General features: G+C 49.1%; 1 protein-coding gene across 2 annotated transcripts; it reads left to right on the forward strand.

Moving 5' to 3' along the window:
- The first annotated feature begins 242 nt into the window (after positions 1-242).
- Positions 243-21,950, forward strand: ZFP91 (ZFP91 zinc finger protein, atypical E3 ubiquitin ligase). 2 transcript variants are annotated; one of them, XM_074586758.1, is made up of 11 exons: positions 243-643; positions 1,344-1,369; positions 11,939-12,148; positions 12,399-12,435; positions 12,929-13,021; positions 13,385-13,507; positions 16,314-16,364; positions 16,881-16,959; positions 17,328-17,442; positions 17,954-18,053; positions 18,429-21,950. In XM_074586758.1, the coding sequence occupies exons 1-11, from the start codon at positions 303-305 to the stop codon at positions 18,937-18,939; spliced, it is 1,686 nt and encodes a 561-aa protein (XP_074442859.1). In that variant the 5' UTR covers positions 243-302; the 3' UTR covers positions 18,940-21,950. The 2 variants fall into 2 exon arrangements, with proteins under 2 accessions (XP_074442859.1, XP_074442860.1); XM_074586759.1 differs by having other exon boundaries at positions 263-643; positions 12,932-13,021.
- The last annotated feature ends 682 nt before the right edge of the window (positions 21,951-22,632 follow it).

Below are 22,632 nucleotides of genomic sequence, written 5' to 3' on the forward strand. Positions count from 1 at the left end.
ATTGGCCGCGCGGCGGCAGGAGGGCGGGCCCCACCGGAGCTGTGCCGCCCATTGGCTGGGCGGCTCGCGAGCGGCGGAGAAAGGCGGGAGGGTAGCGCGCAGGGGGAGGCGGGGCTGGGGGCGGGGCCATCCCTCGCCTCCCGCCCGCGGATTGGCGGGCGCGCGGGGGAGGTGGGTCGCTTGGCGGTCCCACGCGAAGGCGGGCGGTGATTGGGCGCGGCAGGGGCGGGCGGGGCGGGCTCAGCGGGAGGGAGCGGGAGGGGGAGCGCAGAGCCGTCGCGGCCCCGCCGCTCGCCGCCCCGATGCCGGCGGGCACCGAGCAGCCGGGGGGCGCCGAGGAGCAGCCGCCCGCCCAGAGCCCGCCGGCGCCGGCCGAGAGGCCGCCGCCCTCGGGCCGCCGCCGTCCTCCGCCGCCACCCGCTGCCGAGCAGGGGGAGGAGTCCGGCGGCAGCCGGGTGCTGAGGGGCGGCCGGGAGCGGGGCCGGGCCGCCGCCACCTCGGCCGCGGGGGGAGCCGCCGCCGCCTCCCGCCGCCGTAAGGCCGAGTATCCCCGTCGCCGGCGGAGCAGCCCCGGGGCCCGTCCCGCCGCCGAGCAGCCCGCCGCCGAGACGCCACCCGCCGCCAGGAAGGCCCCCCGGGCCGGGTGAGTGCCCTGCGGCGCCGAGCGGGCCCGCCCTCCGCGGGGCCGGGGGTGGGGGGCTGGCGGGCGGCCTCTCCCCATCCCGAGCGGCGCCGAGGCCCCGGGGCTGCCTCCTGCCGCGAGGTCCCCGCGCCTCCGCCTCTTTGTTCTGGGACGGGCCCACCGGTCCCCGCCCGGAAAGGGCAGTGTCCCGAGCGCGGCCGGCCCGGTCGGGAGCCAAACCGTGTGTGCCTCCGGTGCCAGCCGCCCTCCGCGCAGCCTCCTCAGGGCTCCCGCGCCCCCGGCGTGTCTCTGCCCCGCACGGCAGAAGCCTCAGCTGAGGCGGCGGCGGGTTTATTTACTGTGCACGAGTCGCTGCGTCCCGGTACTGCTCCGTTCCCGGGGTAGGGAACCAGCCACGTGCACGTGTGCGCTTGGGGCGTTTCATAACGAACCCGATCCGCCTTGTCCTGCCGACAAAGTCCCTCTGATTCACACGTAACTATTATGGTCGTAACTGGGCTTTTGCTGATGGTTATAGCTCACCTGAGCTTTCTCTGGGTGAAATAATCCGCCTTGGTACACGGGGTTGAAAACAGTGACTTGAGAACAAGGTGATGAGTCTGTCCACAGTTGGGAATTGGGGCTTGTTCTTCACATCGTTCAGTTTCTTTTTTCTGCTGCCGTGCCATGCCTCTCACCTGTGCCTTTTGTATTTTTTCAGGCGCACAGATAAAGCAGCTGGTAAAGGTAAGAGTTGAATTATTACTCCTACTGTTGTATTCCATCCAGAAAGTCAGGGCTTTCCCATGAAGGTAGCCAAACATCTGTTGGATCTTCCTTTTAAAGAATATTTTGTTGCTTGATGACATACAGTTTCTTTCCAAGGTCTGTGTCAAGACTGTGGAACTGCGATAAGCTGATGATGATGTTCGCACGTGCCCAACGTGCAAAAACTTATTCTTCCAAATAACCACTAGGGTATTGCTTCGCTAACGGAAGTTGAGACCACACTGCATCGCAGTTCGACAGCTCTTGTTAGGCAGTGGTCCTGAGTAGCTGGCAAAACCTGGGCTCACGTCTGTTCTGCTGCTGTCACAAATACAGGTGTAGGTCCTCAGGAGACATGCAAAAGATATGTGGAAATAAGAGCATTCAGATATTTACATTTGTCCTTTTCTAGCTTTAGTGGATGGCAATTTTTTTTATGCGTGTGTCTGCATGGATGAAAGAGAAAAGTTTAGAAGGGGAGAGAGTATCTTAATGGGTCTGCTCAAAAAAGGACCAACTATGGGGAGCTGTGACCAGGAGCAGAGCTTTCGTTCGTCCAGTGCGAACTGTGTGAACTCTTTGCATCTATTTAACAGCTTCTTGTACAAAAAAAAATGTCAGAGGCCTCTGCTCCTTACCCAGTGATGACTTCTGAAACAGTTCCAAGTAAAAGGCTTTGTGTGGGGTTGGTTTTGATCTGGCACTGGAGAATTGTCACAGAATGAAATAGTGAGTAAAGAAGGTCATATACCTGTGCAAATGAATTCATCTTTCTGCTGGAGCTGCTCAGTTCTTGTTTGCAGGCATTTGTGTGTTGAAGGCTGCCTTTATTCTTGTAATTCTATAACTCTCTAACTTTATTCCTACAAGTCTATAGCTTTATTCCATTTGGGTGTTGGAATCCATCACAGTTCTGTCTGGCAAGGTTTATTTTTGCAGACAAAAGCAGACTTAACTAATGTGTGTTTAGCACGGACCTCACTTATGTGCATTTACCTCTTACTATGTAAAGGATGGGAAGAGTATTGTAAAAGCTTCAGCCTTTTAGGTCAAAGCGAAGTTGCTGAAATGTGTAAAAAGGCATGGTGCTGTCACTTAATATGCATATAGTGTTAACATCACATTTTAATGATGATTCTCAGTGTTTTGGATACCCTTAAGCAGAAACTTTTATGTGGTAGTGGTGAAAAGCAGGCAGGATAGTTCCATTTTTACCCCCATTTCTTGGGATGTGCTTTGAAATGGCAAATGTCAGTCTGAAATTTCCCAATTTTGGTGGCTGGCTGCACTCTAGCCATTTTAGACTTTAACTTTGGGCTCTGAAAGATTCATCTGTCCTCAAATGTGAGGGTGGAAAATGTATTTATTAAATATCTTGGGCTCTTTTTTATTATTAGACTTGCAGCCAAAATGGATTGCGTGAATGTTTGCATGGAAATTAGCACTGATAAGTGGACTGCTTCTAGTCCAAAAGAAATCTGCCTTGGTGAATTGTTTGTTTGAATTTTAATCTTTAAAAATGGAGAAGTGAGAAAGCTGCACTTCTGTGTCCCAGCTGCGCACTGGATGAAGTCCTTGCTGCACGCTTGTGCTTATTGGGAAGACATGGAAGCAGACCAGATGAAGCATCTTCCTCAGACAGATCACACAGTAAGCGGGAGAGGAGCTCCCCCCTTCTTGGCTGTTAGCATACAATGTTTGAAGAAGCTTAATCAGGTGTAAGGAAATGGCAGCTTTCCTTGCACAGCAGGGTTTTTGGTAGCTAGGAGTCCTCTGTGATTCTGGTCGGTAAAATACCATTCAGCATTTCACCCCTGGGTGGAGCTGGGTTGAGGAAGAAATCCAGCGAAACTGCTGAGTGGTTCTGGTGAAGGCTTTGAATTTAGCGCTAGCATTTACTGGCGTGAGTTTTGACATGGAATTTACTATTATGCTTTACTATAAAATGCTGTATCCATTTTAGAATATTAAATTCGCGTGAGCTCAGCCGTAAAGGCGAATGGCCTGTGGAGGTGAGGTATACCTGGTGACACATCCCATCTATTGGACAAAGGAAGAACTTGCTGCACCGAAGTTTGTTCAGTAAGTTTTGTTGCCTTATGTTTGGGATTATATTTTTAAGTAAAATCAGCAGTGTTGCTGTTGGTAAAGAAGGCTTAGAGGTGACGGGTGCGATCATGGCTAAGTTTGTGCTATCGATGATAATCGAGACACTCCTAACAGTGGCAGTGTCTCGCAAAGTTTTGCGTCTTTCTGTATAGTGCCGTGGGATCAGAGGGCTTTTCTACTTGGCGACTTGGGAGCACAGGCACAAAGGTCTGGCTGCGCAGGTCTGATGGGAAGATTATGGGAAGGTTGAAGTTGAAGGTGTGTGTTGTGTCAGAATTACTAGGCGATAGTTACCATACTGGTGTCATGAAGGCAGCTGCAAAGTCAGACGTACCAATTGTATTTCCCGTCTTGTCTGCTTAGTCATGCAATTGCAATATTTCCCTAATGTGTTGCTGTAGAAATATTAGTTACATAAGTAGAACATTTAATCTCAGCTTATAAATGAATCCATGTAGCTAGAGTCGGACTGTGTAGTATAATTCGCATCTGACTTCCCACGATGCTATATATTCCTGTGGAAATAATTTTCGTTTTGGTTAGGCCTGAATAATTTTAATTATTGGCATATAGATTTAATGAATACACTTCATGTCCTTCCATCACTGAATTAAAAATTCAGTGCTTACTGTCACTCTTAAAGCCATGTTAGCAGTCGATCAAAACTTGCTTCTCTGATTTAATTTTACACCCAAACCAGTTTCTGATTCTGTCCTCCTTTCTGTAAGATTTTAAACTTTGCTGTTTAGTAATCACTTTTAAGAGTTTGGATGAAATCTTTCAATCAATTACAGTTGAAAAAGCTCTGGAGGGAGTGGTGTAGTGGCTGAATAGAAAGATGCCAGGTTTGTGCTTACTGGTAGAGCCCTTGCCTTACTGTGTTGGCAAAACGTAAGTGCTTTGTCTTTGAGATTTTAGAGCTGCAGGTTGTGAGAAGGTTACTTCTCCTGCACTGAGGAGGAGGAGGGTGGGGTTGGCACATTCGTACGAACATAATACGCCATGAGTGAACACTCAGATTTCTGAATCTCCGTGTCTAATGTTGCTCTGCTTGTGTCACGCAGCTGAAATGCACTCCATGTGGACCCTTGTTTATGCAAGTTATTTTTCTTGCATGTTTTTGTCTTGCAACTTTACATTGGTATTGATGCTTTTTTGCAATGGTAAGAACAAGATCCAGTGTAATTCTTCGGATGCACGTAGGCACGCAGCTGCGTGGTAATGCTGTTACAGGTGGAAAGAAGAGTTTGTTGGAGAGGTAAAACAGGGCCACGTGAAGCCTTTATTTACCTAAAGCTGCGATCAAAAGAGATGTGGTGCCATGTGCACGGGAGAATCACCTCCCTGTAAGTCCGTTCTCAAATCAAAGTTTTTTTGCACGGCGTGGGCTAGAGGATGATGCCAGTGGTATTTACATACTTGGGCACGTGGTTATAGAAGCCATGCGTTAGAAAGGGATTCGTGTGTGGAATACTTTTCTTAGATACCCACACGTGTGGAGAGCTATCTTGGTGATTTGTTCCGTGGTATATTTTTACCTCGGTCTTTCCTTCTGAGGATGCTGCCACGTGCTGTGTGGGTGGCTGGCATTGCAGCCCTTCTGCCACCATGGGGGCTTTTGGGGCAGGGGAGTCAGAGACGTTCCTCCAGGGGCTGTGGGAGGAAACGGGTGGGAAAGACATCCTTGCTCCGTAGCCGTCCGCTTCCCACTGCTAGAAAAACTGTAAGGTTCCACTGATCAAAGAAAGATGGAACGCTTTAAGACTCTAGTTGTACAAAATGGTTTTGTAACATAGATAACTTGCGTTATACCTCATTGTTTGTATTCTGAAAGCTTCATGTTTTTTTGGTAATGACTGCTTTTCCTTAAGACTTTGTCAGTGTTTTGAAAGAGAAATGTCATTACTTAAAATAAACCCGTATAAAAATGTGCTGAATTTAAATAACTCAGATTGCCCCAACCTACTTTGACTCCTACAAGGATTTTCCTGTGTCCCATATGCACAATTTCACAGCTCGTTGGGGGGAGCCATTTGGATAGAGCTTTACGCTAGGATTTTTTTTTTTCCCCGAGTTTCACTTTTGTCTGCGCCATTATAAAATTGTAGGTTCAGTACCTTATCTGTTGTGTGGTTACTGTGTTAAATTTAAGTTGCAGTCTGAGATGTATATACATTGTGATGCATTTAATAACAGTTGGTTTGTAACTTAATTCGTAGTTTATTTTCATTTCGCTTAATTGTACACGGGTATTTTCTGAAAGTGTCTACTTTGCAGGGTTAGTAAGATGCTTTTAAATGCCTTGTAAGTAAAGTTTAGAAAATGTCTTGTTAGTAATCAACAAACTGTTAATTTGTAACAGTTCAAAGTTCATTTTTTTACCTGTCAAGGGTAGATAAAGTGGCATGGGTATTTGTTATGTTCTGATGTCAAAAAAAGAAGAGAGCAATCTATTATTGCAACAAGCTTACCTCTGAGCTGCAGGCAGAAAGGGGTTGGTAAGTAAGAGCTTGAACATCTGAGCGAGTGCGGCTGGTCAGAGGGTGTGTGGAGTTACCTGAGGGCAGCTGAGCGGGGTTTCAAGCTGCCAGTATGGCAGGACAGGTGCAGAGCGATGCCCTGGTTACAAAGGGCTGGTTGAGGCCAGCTCTGCAAGTCATAGAATCACAGAATGGATGGGCTTTAAGGTCCCTTCCCACCCAAACCAGTGCCATCCCCTGCCCTGGGCAGGGACACCTCCCACCAGCCCAGGTTGCTCCAAGCACTGTACAACCTGGCCTTGAACCCCTCCAGGGATGGGGCAGCCACAGCTTCTCTGGGCAACCTGGGCCAGGGGCTCACCACCCTCACAGCCAAGAATTTCTTCCCAATATCTCATCTCAATCTCCCCTCTTTCAGTTTAAAACCCTTCCCCCTCGTCCCATGGCGTCCCTTCCCAGCTTTCCTGGAGCCCCTTTAGGGACTGGAAGGCCGCCTTCTCTTCTCCAGGCTGAAAGCTGTGCTGTAAGCAGCATAAGCAAGAAGCTCTGCTTCCAGAGGGTTTCTGTGCTTCGTCTCCATGAAACTGGAGGGGGACAGCAGCATCTCCCGGCGGCGCGTCTCCATGAAACTGGAGGGGGACAGCAGCATCTCCCGGCGGCGCTGGGGAAACCGAAGAGGGGACAGCAGCATCTCCCAGGAGCGCTGGGAAAACCAAGAGGAGACAGCAGCATCTCCTGGCGGCGCTGGGGAAACTGAAGAGGGGACAGCAGCATCTCCCAGCAGCACTGCAACTCTGCAAAACGGCACCTGCACCAGTGTTACTCCCACACACCCTTCTGTGGGGAGCTGTAATTCAGGTCTCCATTCTCTGGCTACCTGCTTACCTCTCCGAAAATACAGAGCAACCCAGTCACTGCATCCGCAGGTTATTAGGGGAACAGTAGAAGGGGAGCAATGGACAAGCACAGGGTGATCATGCAAGTCCTGTGATGAAGGAACTGCTTCTTCAGGAAATAAACACAGTTGGTTTGGACTTTCCCTTTCTGCTCTTTGCAATGAGTAATTGCTATGTGCCAGGGACTTTGTTTTCCTTCAGTGCTTGGAAAGAAGGCCGGGGAGGTGTCGGCTGTGGGATATGTGTATTTACTGCCCAGGCCCTTGCTGTCAGTTACCCAGAAATGCTCATAACGCGTGCTGCATCCAGTGATGTAAAAAAATAGCAGGAAGCACCCCGTTCTTGGAACAGTCTGCTATAAAAAAGTGCTGTGGAGCTGGGGAGTGATGCAGCCGTAGACAAAGCAAGAAACAAAGCATGAGAGTGCTGGTTTCCGTGGCTTCCTGCGAGTGTCCTGCCTGCAAAGTGCATTCATGATGTAGAGAGGAGCTAAACTCACCCTTATGAGTTTCATCTCCTGGACTGGGAGATAGTGGACAAACTTTGGTGTTTATCCCTTTTGTTTCAGATCGTGACAATGCTGGTGTACGTAGAAAAATATGGTATGGTTTCTGAGACAGAGATGCTTTCGCTGGTTTGGTAACCCTGCATGCGGTGCTCCAGGGGTCGGATGAGAGTGCGACTGAGAGCGCGTTTCTGCCGCACGTCTGAAGTGGGAATCTCTGTTGACTAGGATGCTGAGTAAGGATGGAGCATTGCTGGTATAAGCTCTGTTAGGAAGCAGAGCAGTGCCCAGAGCCTTGTCTTTTGGTTGTCTAAATCATTACAACAGAGTTTCCTCCGAGGTTTCCTTTTCTTGTTCCTTCTCCCAGTGACTGGTGTTTTCTTCACAAATTTTAAGATTAAAGGACATTTGATGCCTGTTGTGTACCATCACTCAAATCTATACATGTTTTCTGCTCCGAACACTGTTAAGTTTAAAGGCTTTTGGGAAGAATCAGCAGAATGGTGAAAGTGCCTCAGAATGAAAGCTGGTTGTCATTAAGTGACATACTTAAGGGAGTGTTCAAGGTAGGAAGGACCCAGGAGCCAAAAGACCAAAAGGATTGGTAGGACTTCAGAAAGTGAGTTTTCCTCGTCTCTCTTGAATGGCTTCCTGTGAGCCGCAGGCATCCACACGGCTCCCCAGCCTGACTCCCGCAGAGGCTGCGGGATGTGGTGGGTAATAATTAATGGCAGTATTGGAGAGTCGCAGGGAGTGTGAGCACGGGGGCGTTTCTCAGCAGATTAAATTTGCCAAGTCGTAGCTTCTGTTGCCCCCTCTCCATGAAATGTGATTTGGGCAAAAGACAGCAGCGCTGGGTCTTAATCCGAGTTTGCGTGTGCCGGCTGGTGGGCAGGCTCTGTCACAAGGAAGGCAAGTAATTAATTTTGCAGCAGCTGATCTGAAAAGCAAATGCTCGGTGCTTTTTTTCGCTTTGCACTGGGGATGCCTCAATACCTATTGTGTCTCACATATTCTTTTGTCCTCCTGGAGTCTGAGTTCTTATGACCCGGTGTCCATCACCGCTGGTGACACTTGCAATGAAATAACAGGATGTTGGCCTATAATCCATTTTCCGTCCATCGTCTGTTAGGACAGGAACCTTCCAGAGAAATTGCAGCTAGCCAGAGCGAGCAGTTTATTCAGTTTTAAATGCAGAATTGATTACAGCCTTTCTAATTTAAAATTCTCCTGTGTTTCAATCTCAAGAGATTAAAGCAGCATCTTTTTTTTGTTGGAAGAACAGAGCCTGATTATCTGTAATAGCAATGTTTATTCCCTCTATCTTGCTTCTTTGTGCCGTTAGCCAAACCCTGTGAACTGAGGAGTGTGGCTTTCTGTGTAGAGACATTTGTGAGAGCAGAGGGGTAACGCTGCGTTCATCCACAGCGCCTGGATTTCGCCAGGCCAAATATGGTACTCAAAACAGGACTGAAAATAACCATAAGGTTCCTGTGTAGCCCATTGAGAGAGGTAGGTATCTCCTAACTCCATCCACTGGTGACAGAGAGACACAGACAGCCGTGTTCCTAACTGAAATGCAGACGTGAGTCCTGTTGCTTCCTGGGCGACGTCAGAATTCTGGGGAGGAATCCTCAAACGCAGCTGAAATGGCAACACCTCCAGTGGCAGGCTTGTGATTGCCTCTCGTGCCAGGTGGGGTGTTGGACGTGAACGCAGCAGTGGAAGTGCTTTTCTCTCTAAGGCAGTTGCTGTCTCTGTATTTAGTGTTGGGTTTTTTATTATTTTGGTTGTTGGTTTTTTGTTTTCTTTGTCTTTTGGGTTTTTTGAGAGGCAGGTTGGATTCATCAGAAGGCTGTTTTTGTGAAGGAAAAACGATATTTAGGTGTGGGAAAGAGACATAAAATTTATTAAAAATCTAGGGCTTTTCTTTTGAAGTTTTAGGTTTCAGGCAAAGCCTTGTTGAGTGCTGATTCCAGCTGCTAGTGCAGCTGAATACTTTGCAGATACAAGTTTCTTGGTGCAGCTCTGACCCTTGCATGGAGACCTGCGTTCCCTGTTGGGAGGGTCTAGAATTATAAGGATTTTCAACTCACAGCTCTCTATTGCTTTACAACTTCTACTGCAAAGTAAATATTTGATGCTTCTCCTAACTAGAGGGGGCTTTTTGAGGTACGTAGGTATTCACAGCATGCAAAAATGCATTGAATCTGCTAGACAAGCATGCTGAAGTAGAGGAAGAAGTAAAAAAGAGAAATCACGGGGAAAGGCTTGTTAAACACATTCATTTCAGAGAAATGAAGCAAAATTGCTAGGTGAGTGGTGTACTTTGTCAAAATGCATTCTGAGGGAGGTCTTTTTCAACTAATAAGACTAATCTTTAAAATACTAGCTCTTGCTAAGAAATCAGCTGAATGCCTGATCTTGCAAGGGAATAAACCTGTTTCAGGAACCGCAGTGTGTGCTGACACTGGTGACATGGTAGTGTTTGAGGGAGAAGTTTCTAGAGAAAGGTTTCGGGTGTCTTTGGATTAAATTTAGCATTCAAAAAAAGCTGAGGACGATCACCATTAGGATTAAAAACATAAAGCAGTTGTAGTTCACCTTGAGATCTGCTAAACTAGGAAGCCAAGAAGGAGTAGTTGATGCTCTGATGGTGAAGTGGCTTTATACATGCAAGACATCAGACTTGGTTGCTGTTTTACAACGAAATGGTAATGCCTCACATCCTGTATTCCAGTCAGATTTTTTTCAGTCAAATGTTGCTTATTCCCACCCTGTTAATCAAGGATTGGGGAATGAGTCACACAAAGCAAACTATGTGCTAGAAGTAAAAAGATCATTTCGTTCAAAAGGCTTGATGCAAAATTAGAGATTTCAGGTTGGGAGGAACCTCAGGATATCTGTGGTCCCACCTGCTGCTTAACACAGCTGCGTTCAACACAGAGTTCACATCATGTTGCTCAGGGCTTTCTCCAGTCGGGTCTGGAGGGGCTTGAGGAGTGGGCCCATGTGAACCTCATGAGATCCAAGTGCAGGGTCCTGCAGTGGGGTCGGGTAACCCCTGGTCTCAGCACAGGCTGGGGATGGAGGGATGGAGAGCAGCCCTGAGGAGAAGGACTTGGGGGTGAAAAGCTGGCCATGACTCCATGCTGTGCAACTCAGCAAGGAGGTTTGGACCCTTGATAACCTGCCTGTAAGTTGTAAGGCTGCTGTTGTGTCCCCCGGGGTTTTCTGTTCTCCAGGCTGAGCAAACCCGTTTCGCTCAGCTTTTTCTCACAGGCTGTGTGTTTCAGCCCCCAAGTGTCTTGGTAGTCCCCTCTGGACTTGCTCAAACCTGTTGACAACCTTCTTGTGGTGGGAGTCCAAAGCTGGAGGGGGAGTACAAATGTGGTCTAACAAGTGAGTAAAGGGGATTCTGTAACAGCGTCCCTCTGTTTCCTGACTGTGCTCCTGTGAATGGCACCCAGGATGCTGTGGACCTCTCGGTGTGCAGTCTGCTCTTCACCAGCACTCCCCGTGTAGCAGAGCTGCTCCCCAGCCAGTCCTGAGGACTGTCCACTGACTTTGCCAGCAGATGCTTGATGAACTCCCTGTCATCTCAGTGGCACTTAGGCAGCAGAAACCCACCTGAAACCAGACAGCAGTGTAAATGTATTTAGGTAGAAAGAAGTGGGGTCAGAGCTTAGCCTAGAGCACGGGCCCCGTGGAGTGCTGCAGGTGGCTTTGTGTGTACTAAAGCAGTGGTCGATCTGGAGTACTGAGCACAGCCAGCTACTTGGAATTGATTTCTTCGGAACATCGTGTGTGACATTTCAAAAGGTGTTTGAGTTCATTAAGGCCCAGTATCACAGTAAGCACCAAAAACGTGAGATCAAGTGAACTGTTCTTGGGAATTTCAGTTTTTAAGGGATGAACTTGCTTATGTAGACATTTTAGCCAGTTCTGTTACCTTGCCAAAACATATCTGGAGATCAGCCAAAAAGAAACCATCTGTGGGAGCTATAAAGGAGTGCAAAGACCTCAGGCTAGCAGTGCTTGCGATGCTTCTTGCTCTACCATAAGACCAGAAACATCCAGCTCAGATTCCTCAAGGTTATTACCAGGTGTACAACTCTGATTAAATATGCGTTTGGGGGATTATCCAAACACGACTTTTCCTGTGGTCCAATTTTGAAGCTATTCTTTTATAAAGCAGTTGCTGAGGTTTATGGGTGTCTCTCTTGTAGTGCCTAGGGGAGATCAGAGCCAGCAAATAATCATTTTATATGCCTTTATCAGAGGGACATGTAAGCTATTTTTAAATATTTGTGTCCTTACTTAGAGGCAGTAGGAAATGCGATGAGGGTTTGAAATGAAGGCTTGCTGAGGTAGGGCCTGGGGTGTGTCCGGTCTGGCTGGGCAGAGCGACGCTCCAAAGCCATATGAGGCGGTGGCTTCCCCGTCGGAGCAGACAGGGCAGTTAAGCTCTTCAACATCCTGCAACAGAGAGGAGTGTGAATTAATGACGGGGTTTATGCGTTTTATTATTACTAAATGATTGCAATGGGTGTTTCAGATCCCAAAGAAGAGAAGGAAGAGGAGGAGGTCTCCGGTGCCCTCAGCCATGGCTCTCCCGTCAGCAGGCCCAGCAGAAGCTGGCGCAGCAGCAGGTCAGCTGCTGCAGCCCGGCAGCGTGACACTGAGAATTCGCGTGCCTCCAGATCCAAGACTGGTTCCCTGCAGCTCGTCTGCAAATCAGAGCCAAACACGGACCAGATTGAATACGGTACGTGGGAAGCCCTGGCATGAAAGTGCCTGGAGAGATAGTCAGGTCTTGGGAGCCTCTGAAGGGCGCTGGGTGTGGATGTAACTCTGTGAGCTGTACGCAGACTGTGGCTGGTACAGGTGTGGTGCTGCTTGGTCATGAGTACCTTCTGCCACCAGCACTCCTGGCAATGTCGACGGAGGTGTCTTGAGACAGATGAGCTCACTGCAGCGAACACAGATTGAAACCTAATGGTGACTTTTCCTTTCAGAGGTCACAGAAGAGCATCAGTCTCCAGCTGGAATCAGGTAGGAAACTCCTTATTTTGTGGTATTTCTTCCTGTTCAGTGTCTCAAGAAGGGAAAATACTGTCCTGATTTTTTTTTTTTTCTTTTAAATAAATGCTTCTGTGAAAAGATCTGTGGGACGGATAGTAGCTCTGTTTTCATTCAGTCCTGGACCTTTGCATTTTCAGTCTGGATTGCAGACAGACTGCAGATGTCAGGAGGTGTTGTGGATAGTAAGATTTGATCTGGGCATTTCACCTGGTAGGTTTATAGCTTCAGGAGCAGATGCTGTAGTTAGGTGGGTTCACAAGAGGAGACTGCTCTGCTTAGCCTGTCTGTTTTGGCTGTCATCGTGCTCCTTTGTTAGTGCAAGCTGTTAGCTTTCCCCAGTCGTGCTGAATGAGAAAGAGCTGTGTAACAGTGTCTCTCCCATCCGAGGGGATGGTGCGTGAATATTCTTGCAGTAGTGCTTAAGCTGTTGCTACTAAAGTCCTCTGTTCTCCTTTTCTCCCAGCAGTGATGATGAGGAGGAGATGCTCATCAGCGAGGAAGAAGTTCCTTTCAAAGATGATCCAAGAGATGAAACCTACAAGCCCCATCTAGAAAAGTATATTGGATTATGTACTTACTGTGGTTTTAGACAAAAAAAAAAAATCGTGACATCTTAGCTGAATGAACTTGATATAACCCAAAAGAACCTGTGCTAGTTGCTAGGGTGGAATGGCTCCCATTGGACACAGTGTTTTCTAAATACTGCCTACAGCTATCGGCACTGTTCTTCTCTAATGGACTAAAGCCTTTAGAGCCCCGCTGGCTGCCAGGTTCTTCCTTAATCCTTGTTCATGTTTCTGCTTAGAAGTGGGACTTGATAAATAGGCCTGAACTTCGATACAGTTTTTGTTTAAATCTTTGTAAAAAGCAGACGACTGGAAGAGTATTGGAGTGATACGTTGTACTTGTATCTTTGTAGGGAAGCGCCAAAGCAAAGGAGAAAAGCTAGCAAGGGGAAGGAGGAAAAAGAGAAACAGAAAGAGATTAAAGTAGAAGTGAAAGAAGAGAGTGAATTTCAGGAAGATGAAGAACCACCAAGGAAGTGAGTAAAACTCTGCAGTTATATGTAGCAGTGTGTATTGTATGTTTTGCATTCTTGCTAGTGTACAACAGTGTTTTGTTGTTTTTTGCTTCCCCCCCCTCCTTTGGGCCTGAAAGATAATGGGGCAGAACCTTTTATTCTGATAGAAGTCCTGCTTCTAGTATCTTGCGCATGTTCAGCAGGGAAAAATTAACAAGTAGTTATTTTCTTTAGTTTAAGTTGAGGTTTTTTGTCTCCATACTGTGGTTTAGTCAGCCTACCTGGATATGTCCACACAGTGTGAAATACTTTAGAGCTTTCTTAAAATTGGTTTCTGTTGTGATGTCTGAAGTGGATTAGACTGTATTAGAAAGCCAGTCTGAGAAGGCACCATCTCTTCTGTTGTGTGCCTAGAGGCAGGCACGGGAATACTTTGTATGCATTGTGTGGTAAGTGTCCTCTTTTTACATTTGCGACTAACATACCACAGCTCAGGAAAAACAGCTGCGTTCTCCCTTGTTTTGGAGAAATAAAAGAACAGACTTTTGCTACGTAGTCAGTCACTAGCGCTTTGAGTGGAGACTCAAAACCTTTGGGTACGCTGTCACTGGAACTCAACATCGAAGCAGCTGAGGTAGATTGGATTTGTGTGTGTGTGTGAAGTTCTTTGGGATAGTGTGTGTCGGCGGGGGCAAAGGCAGTTTTTGTATTTAAGCTCCTCTCTGAGGAACTGGAACAAATGTGGCTCCCTCTGCTGGTCTGCGGCATGGGGCTCTGCACACCTTCGTTTTAATTTCTCTTGGTGTCTCTAAGCTGCTGCAGAGCTGGTTTGCACGGAGAGGAGTAAGGATGATGGTATTTTGAGAACTTTTTTTTTTTCTGCTAGAGATGCGTTTCTGAGGCTTGTGGTTGTGTTGTTTGAGTCAGACGCTACTTTTGTGCATAACAAAACCTGTGCCTCTTCTGAAGGCTTGGCTTGAATGCTGAGTGCCTGTTCAGCATATTACTGGCATGGTCTTGCTGTCCATAAAGATGTCTCAGTACAGTCTAGGAAAGATTTCCGTCAATCTACTGTAAGTGTTTCTGCAGCAACACGATCAAGCAAGCATCGTGTTCTGGGCAGAGCGATTGCTTGGGAGGGTGCGTTTTACGTGTAAGCATAGGTCTGCTCAGACAGAGCATAGATTTTTGTCTTGACAGGTGTATAAGCTGCTGTAGTTAATTCAGAGGACTGTAAAATAGCTGTTCATTAATCCTGTTCTTCCTAGCCATGCAGACTGATGTTTTGCACGTGGTATGAAACGTTACCCAACAGAGCAGAGGAAACAGGCTGCACCATCAATTCTGGATTGTGCTGGCAAAATTACATATTTATAAAAAATGCATTAGGAAATGGGAGGGGTTGTGAGAGCAAACCACATGAAGCATTTATTTCTCAAGAATATTGCCTTCCTCTGAATCTGCCTCCAACTTGCACTCGATTGATTTTTCTAGAGCTTGCAGTTAATGAGGCAATAGCTTGCTAAATGTCTCCAGCAGAAACTTATGAGAGCAGAATCTTGTGTGCTGATGTGCAGCCTGGAAAGGGATGAATTCAATTATAAGGTTGCAAACTGTTTGGACAATTGTAGGTTTAAAAGAAGAAATGTGAAGCATGTGATGTCTGGTTCATGGCTTTTTAAAATAGCCCTTCCTCACTCCATTGTGGCAGAAGAGTTGGTAATTTCTAACTGCAGCGTGCTGGTCTGTGGCTGTCTGATACCTGTTTACTGGTATCTGCACAGTTGTGAACGGTGGGCTGAGACATACTTGAGCTAGGCAACTGTGTTCAAAAATGCGTTGTATGCTAGACCTGGCAGGTAGTCGCGCAGCCACAGCCTGACTGTGTTCGCAGGGGCAGGGTGATTTGAGGTCTGCCATATGCCACTAAATGTCATGCAGAAAAAAGTGTCACCAGGGTATCAGAAACATGGGGACCACAGACCCACAGGGAATGGTCTTCTGTGTGATGTGGCAGTTCTGCAAAATGCAGGGACAGTTTGCATAGAGGCCTGGTGTCCTGGTTTCAGCTGGGACAGAGTTAATTTTCTTTCCAATGATTGCTGTATTTTCAGATTTGGTGTGAAAGGACCGTCAATAATGCATATTGTTTTAGTTGTTGCCAGGTGATGCTTATGTTTTTCAAGGACTTTTTTCATCTTCCCATAGCAGCTGAGAAGAAGTATAGACAGAAAGATAGAATGGCCAATGGAATATTCCTTACCATAGTATATAAATGGGGTTAGCCAGGGTAGGGGGATTATTCATTGACTGCTGCTTAGGAAGGTACCAGGCATTCACCAAGTGGTGAGTGACTTGTGTTATTGGTATTATTTTCCTTTTCTGTTATTGTTCTATTAAACTGTCTTTATCTCAACCCATGAGGGTTTGTTGTTTTTTTTTTTTTTTTCCTTTCCCATCCTTTTTTCCCTCTCCTCCCTGCCCTTCTGGGGGAAGGAGGGGAACTGTATGAGTGGCTGCGTGGCCCTGGCTGCCAGCTGGGACCAAACCGTGACACATGGTTACTTAAGTTCTTTAGGGAACTTCCCCATCTACTACGAGAATGTTCCCTTAGGAACTCTTCGGGTGTTTTGATCCAGAGCAAGTGGCTGATTTAGCAGAGCAGGTGACGTGCCGGACACAGTGTTACTTTTCAGCCTAAAAGTGTAGAAGAGTTCTGTAGTATTTCTTGTAGCGTGCTCCTGCTTTGTACCATGCACTTCAAAAAACTGCCCACTAATGATGTAAAGAAGCTTCTTTCAATTCTGTTTCTGTAACCCCGTTACAGGAGGGGAAGGAGGAGAAAGGATGACAAGAGCCCAAGGCTGCCCAAGAGAAGGTAGGTGATCCCCTCTACTCAGTTCTGTTCTGAAGACTTGTTTTCCTTGCGGTCTGCACAGAGATGTTGATTGTCTCAAAGCCATCTCTCTTGCACAATATAGAAATCTGCCTTTAAGGGGGAAGGGGAAAAAAAAAAAAGCAGCATGCCTTGACTTCCCTCCTTTCCTTTCCCCTTCTCCCCGTAGGTGTGGGTTTGATTTCTGCCAACAGAACCAGCCCGCCCCTGACCCCAGTCCTGAGTTGGTCCCTAGCCTGGCATTGCCCAGCAATAGCATTCTGAGAACTCTGTGTCTCCTGGCATTTTCTCAGCTTGAGGGGGAGCCCTCAAGTAGTGCTAGGAGTGGAGGGAACTCTTGGACGGATTCTTTATCGGTGTAGCCCAAACAGGAGTATTGGAGCAGTAATCCTCTACTGTCGCATCTCTGAGCTGCGCTCGCACTCGTTTATCTTGCTGCTGCCTGGGCTTCAGGTGCATCAGCTAACCACTCTGCCTGTTTCCTTACTGACTTCTTAGGAAGAAGCCTCCGATACAGTATGTCCGCTGTGAGATGGAAGGCTGTGGCACAGTCTTGGCTCACCCGCGTTACCTGCAGGTTAGTTGAGGTTTTTCACTTCCTGAATGGTGCATGTGAGGGCAGGGAAGGGCCATTTGGAATAGGCAGCTAATCCTCCACTGGCACTGAAGCACTCCTTTCTAATGCTGTCTTTTTGGTAGGCTTAATCAATTGTGGCCAGTCGTGGCCACATGTGTCTCTGTATCTGTCCTGTTGCTAGATGTCCACGTTTGTTTGGCTTACTTCACTTAGTGGAGATCAAAGCCTTTGTGTTCATGGTATAAGGGTGTCTTGTCAGTGATGAGAGTCTGGTGGCCTGCTGAGGGGCCATCTGGGATCGACGTGTCTCAGCTGTTCTCTTAGCCACATGGAGACAGAGTCTGCAACCTTTCACTCTTCCTTTATAGCATCACATAAAGTACCAGCACTTGCTGAAGAAAAAATATGTGTGTCCTCATCCCTCCTGTGGTCGGCTCTTCCGACTCCAGAAGCAGCTCCTGCGGCATGCCAAACACCACACAGGTACAGGGAGGTGGGAAAGGGATACAAACTCCTTAGATCAGTGAACAGAGCAGGGGGAGAGGGAAAGAAGAACCTCTAGGACTTCTGGGGAGAGTGAAGCCAAGGCAGGTGGCATAGATTTGCAGCAGCAGCGGGATATTTTTTCCTTCTGGATTACCATCTTTTAAGGAAATGAAAGAAATAGGCTATAGAGTTTTTAATTACCCCCTGGCAAGTATCACTCAGGGGTTCTGTACAGGAATAAACCAAGCCAAGCTTTATCCTAATTTTCCAGTCTTTCTGTATTGGTCAGAATGGATAATTAGCTCTTAGGAGATTCTTAATCATGCCTTAACTCTCCAGATCAGCTGCTGTGATGTATTGTGGGACACCTCCTCCTTTGCTATGCCTGCTGGCCTCCCAGCACTTCTAGTTCTGCTGCTTCTTGGGCAGCTTTACCTGCAACATGTGAGAGCTGGGAAAGGGAGCAGGTCTGCAGGAGAGTAATGCTCCAACTGGTCTTGCTTTTTAGATCAAAGGGATTACATCTGTGAGTACTGTGCCCGGGCGTTTAAGAGTTCTCATAACTTGGCGGTGCACCGAATGATCCACACGGGCGAGAAGCCCTTGCAGTGAGTACCTGTGCCTGTCTCTTGCTCCCCTACTTTGAGGGACCCTTGGATACACCCGTTCTTGGACTACACTGAGAGCAGGGGCAGCTCCAAAGTCAGGGCCGGAACCTGTTCTTGGTGTCCCAGCTCTCTTCAAATGCACACCTGTAGGAGAGTTTGAGCTGCCACTTGTCTCACCTGCTCCTTGAGGCAGTGTCTCAGTAGAGGTCTGAGGAACATAAGCCCTCTGCAAATAAAACTGGAAAAGCTGGACCTATGGTGAAATCCCACTTTAATGAGCCCCTGCTGTTTTCCTGGGTTGCCTCTTTGCTACTGCCATCCCCACGAGTGTGGGGATGTCCCTTTGTTGTGACCTCCCCCTTCTCCCCTCCCCAGGTGTGAGATCTGTGGATTCACCTGCCGGCAGAAGGCTTCCCTCAACTGGCACATGAAGAAGCACGATGCGGACTCCTTCTACCAGTTCTCTTGCAACATTTGCGGAAAGAAATTTGAGAAGAAGGACAGCGTCGTGGCTCACAAAGCCAAGAGCCACCCCGAAGTGCTTATTGCTGAAGCACTGGCTGCCAACGCGGGTGCCCTGATCACCAGCACCGACATCCTGGGCACTAATCCTGAGGCCATTGCGCCACCCACCGATGGCCAGGGCCTCCCCCTTCTTCCTGACCCCCTGGGAAGTGCTGCCCCAGCAGATTGCCTGCTGCTGAACCCCGAGGGGATGCCGAAGACATACTGCGGTGGTGCAGAGCGCGTGAGCCTGGTGGCTGATGGCAAGCTCTTTGTGGGCAGCGGCAGCAGTACAAACCCAGAGGGGCTGGTCATGAACACGGAGATCCTGGGAGCCACCACGGAGGTGCTCATCGAAGATTCAGACTCCACTGGACCCTAGTGGGTGGGGAGCACATGGGTGCTGGGACAGTTTGGACTCTGTATTTAAAAGGAAAAAAAAAAGAAAAAAAAAAAAAGAGGAGACACTTACTGAAAGAGAGAAAACTTACAATACTAGTAAATAACTGAAGGGTCTGCTCCCTTCCAGCGTGGATCACAGCACATCCTCTTTATCCCAACCACTTCTCTCTCTCCCACTGCTCCTTTGTAGAAAGGGGCACATGCTGCCATTACCAGAGCAAGTTGGACTGAGTGACAGATTTCTCCAAGGGAGGGGGGACTGCTGAAACCCATTGCTCGACCCCAAAGCAGATGCCTCTCTGGCTCCATGATGTGGCCCCACTCGCAAACGAGAAAGCATTTGATGTGCTCTGGACAAGTTTCTTAGGACTCCTCCTCGCCCCTGGTCCCAACTTCTATGCATCGCTGCACTCTGGTCCTTGCAGTCTCATTCTTCCTGCCGGGGCTGGGAGTTTGGCTTGGCACTTTAGGCCCCCTCAGCAGGGCGAGCTGTGAAGCAGTGCACGTCCCTCTCCCCACCGCGCTCCTCTGCTCCAGCTCTGGCAGGAAGCAGAGGGAACGCCCTGGCTCATAGATCATGTTTGCTTGGAGAGGCCTGGGGGCTACGGGAGCCCTGCGTGGGAGAGGCAAGGAGGAGCATCCCAGTTTGACGACAGTAATTTGCACTTTGAACATGTTTCGGTTTTGTGTTGTGGTAACAAGATTCCTTATTTATTGATTAAAAAAGGGTCGGTATTTTTTAGTTATGTTCTTAGGGGGTGGGGGTGGAAGGGGTTCAGGCTATTTCCCAATAGGCTCCTCCGCGCTAGTGAGCTGCAGGGAGCACGTTGTGCCATCGTAACAGCAGCTGGGAGAGCCGAGGTGAAGGCAGCGTTCTGGAGTCAGATGTCTACCGCAGCTTTTCCCGAGTAGAGGGAGAGCCCCTGGAGAAGAGCCTGTTTGCAGTGGGGGTCTCTGCAGCAGCGTTTTAGCAGGAGGATGAGGTGAGTGATAGAACAGCTGTCTGTCGTCTCCCTCCCTCCCTCCCTCCCTCCCAGGTCAGGATGAGCTCCTTGCATTAAGTGCTCTTTTTGCCTCTCCCTTGCTCCCCAGCCTTTCAGGGAAGAACATCATTAGCCAGGAACTTGTTCTTGTGACTTAGACAGTTGTGAGCTGCTTGCTGCTGGGGGAAGTTGTGCTCCTCATCCAACTCTGCCTCTCCTGTCCAGGTCTAGACAAAGATACAGAAGCAGGATATGGTTGTCTCAGGCTTGTTTATCCAAGGCAATAGACTGACGTGGGACTAAGAGGCTGTCGGCTTCTCTCCCTGCCCCCGTTTTGGGGGAGAGTGTTGTGCAGCCGTGTTCTCAAAGCTTCTCTCTTCTGTGCTTTCCATGAAATGTGGCGGTTCAGGTGTTGCCTGCCGGTGTAGTTAGGACAGCTCTGAGCCCTTGGAAAAGTTTACATAGGATATGATGTGTCTGCTATGGAGACTTGGATCTTTTTGCTCTTATCTGAAACTTTGTGTGGAAATTCAGTGGCCTTGAATTCATAGTGTTTTTGGAAGAGGTGAAGAATAACCTGGGCTTTTTGTTTGTTTGCTTATTTTTTTTGGTTGGGTTTATGTGGTTGGGAGCAGAGCTGAAGTATGTTGTCCGAGCACAAGATCAGCTAAATTGGTCTGCAGCACGCAGCAGCTAGGCAAAAATCAGGTACCTGGGGTCTGCAGAATGGAATGAAACATGGAATGTAATTGGAAACTTTTTACAGGAAACTGACTCGAACACCCACTCTGTCCCCTCTGCTGCCTGGAAATCCAGCTGTGGCCCAAGCCTGACAGCTGTTATTGGGCCGTTTGTCCTGATTTGCCCCTCCCTTCCACCCTTACACCGATATCTTTGTCAGAGCAAGTTGAAACACTTCTGGTGCTGGGGCGGTTCATGGCTGAACAGTTTGCAGCTCTGGTGTCTTATGCCCGGGGTGTGGGCATCCCACGTTCTCACGCTGTGGCAGCGGCATGGCTCCACAAGCCTCTCGTGCAGATAAGCATGGGGGCCCAGCGTACCTGAACACGGGTCTCCTGGGATGGTGCATGTCAGGTCTGTGGTGGTACGCTGTTCAACTAAACCAGCTTCTTCAGTTGGCATGATCCAATTTCTCGCTTGGATCAAATTACGGTGATTTCCAGCAGGAAGCTTTTGGGTGGCCCGCTGGTCCCCTCCCCTTGCAAACTAAAGAGCGCAGCAGCACGATGGGACGTGTTCAAATCCAGCACTGATGTTTTCACCCCCCAGCAGTGCAGGTCTTCTGTCCAGGAGGACTTGGGGCTGGCCAAGCCACGTTGTGTGGTGGCGCATCCCCTCGCTGGCATGCTGGCCCTCGGTGGCACATGCGCTCCTGTGCTGTGGGTCAGCCACGTCCTCCCCATGCTTGCTGCAGACCACGCTGCTGGAGCTGCTTCTCGTGCCCTGCCCCTGTGCCCTGTGGGGGTGCAGAGCGGGCAGAGCCTTGCACAGAACACTAAACCGAGAGCTCGGGGTTTTGCTTTCTGAGGGATAGCACTAAAATGCTTTTGGGTCAAGGGCTTGCTCACCCCGGTGACACGCTTGGCACCTGGCTGGGAGGCAAGGGAGGCTGCCTCGTCCTGTGTCTGCCCAACCGCCCCGAGTTTGACGTCGGTTGCGTTCCTGGGATGCAGAACTGAGCAACTCCTTTGCTTCCCGGCCTGGACACCTCTGATCCCTGCCTTGTCCTTCCATGCACACCTCTCGTAGCTCTCCTTTTTCTTTTTCTGGTCTCGGCCAGTTGCCTGTCTGTCCTCTAACCACAGCCTGCTAACTAACCCCGACGCAGGAGAGACTGGTGTAGCTCCCTTCCCACTCCTGTTTGAAAGCCTAAAACTGACACAGCCCTCCTGCAGCTCCTCCTCCCCTCGATGTCTCTCCTTCACTCGCATGCAGTTTGCTTCAATAAATTATTGTAGTAGTTTGCAATAAACTTTTTTGTATTTTTTTCCCCTGTATTTATTTTTTTTTTTCTCCTCCCGGGGAGGGAACGGAGGGGGCGTAGGGCCCTCGCCTGCTCCCAGCGCCCCGCAGAGCTGGGGGGTGCTGTGCGGGGCGGGCAGGGTTTGGGCCGGGGGCAGTGCCCGCTGTGGCAGGGGGCTCCCGCAGCTCGGCAGCGCTTTCTGCAGTAGCCACCAGGTGGCAACCACGCTGTTGGGTTGGCCACCGGCCCTGGGCCTTGGGGCTGGGGATCCGGGGCAGTCCCCCAGCGAGGCTGGGCAAGGCTCGGTGTACTGTGATACGAAAGGGAAACTGCTTTTCAACTCCTGTTTTTTCTCATAATCTGGGTAATACATAACCAAAATAAACGTACTGAGGAAAAACCAAACCAACCACAAGGGCTGTTTTTGTCTTGGTGCATGCAGCTCACCTGCCGTGGGCGGCTGGGACCTCCTCCCCTCTCTGCAGCCCCCCTTTGGGGGCAGGACCCCTCTGGGAAAGGGGGGCTTAGACCTGGGGGCCCCAGCCCCATGCAGCCGTGGGGGAGTAAGAGGGCTGGAGGCAGACAGTCCCTTCTGACGGGGTTTGGGTTGCAGCCCAGCCGGCAGCTGGTTCTGGGTCTCCAGCCTGGGGGCTCCCCTCAGCCCCTTGCTGGCGAGTCCCCAGCACTCTGCCCTGCTCAGGCCCCC

The sequence above is a fragment of the Larus michahellis genome, chromosome 4, assembly GCF_964199755.1.
Source record: "Larus michahellis chromosome 4, bLarMic1.1, whole genome shotgun sequence".
Classification (NCBI taxonomy): Eukaryota; Metazoa; Chordata; class Aves; order Charadriiformes; family Laridae; genus Larus; species Larus michahellis.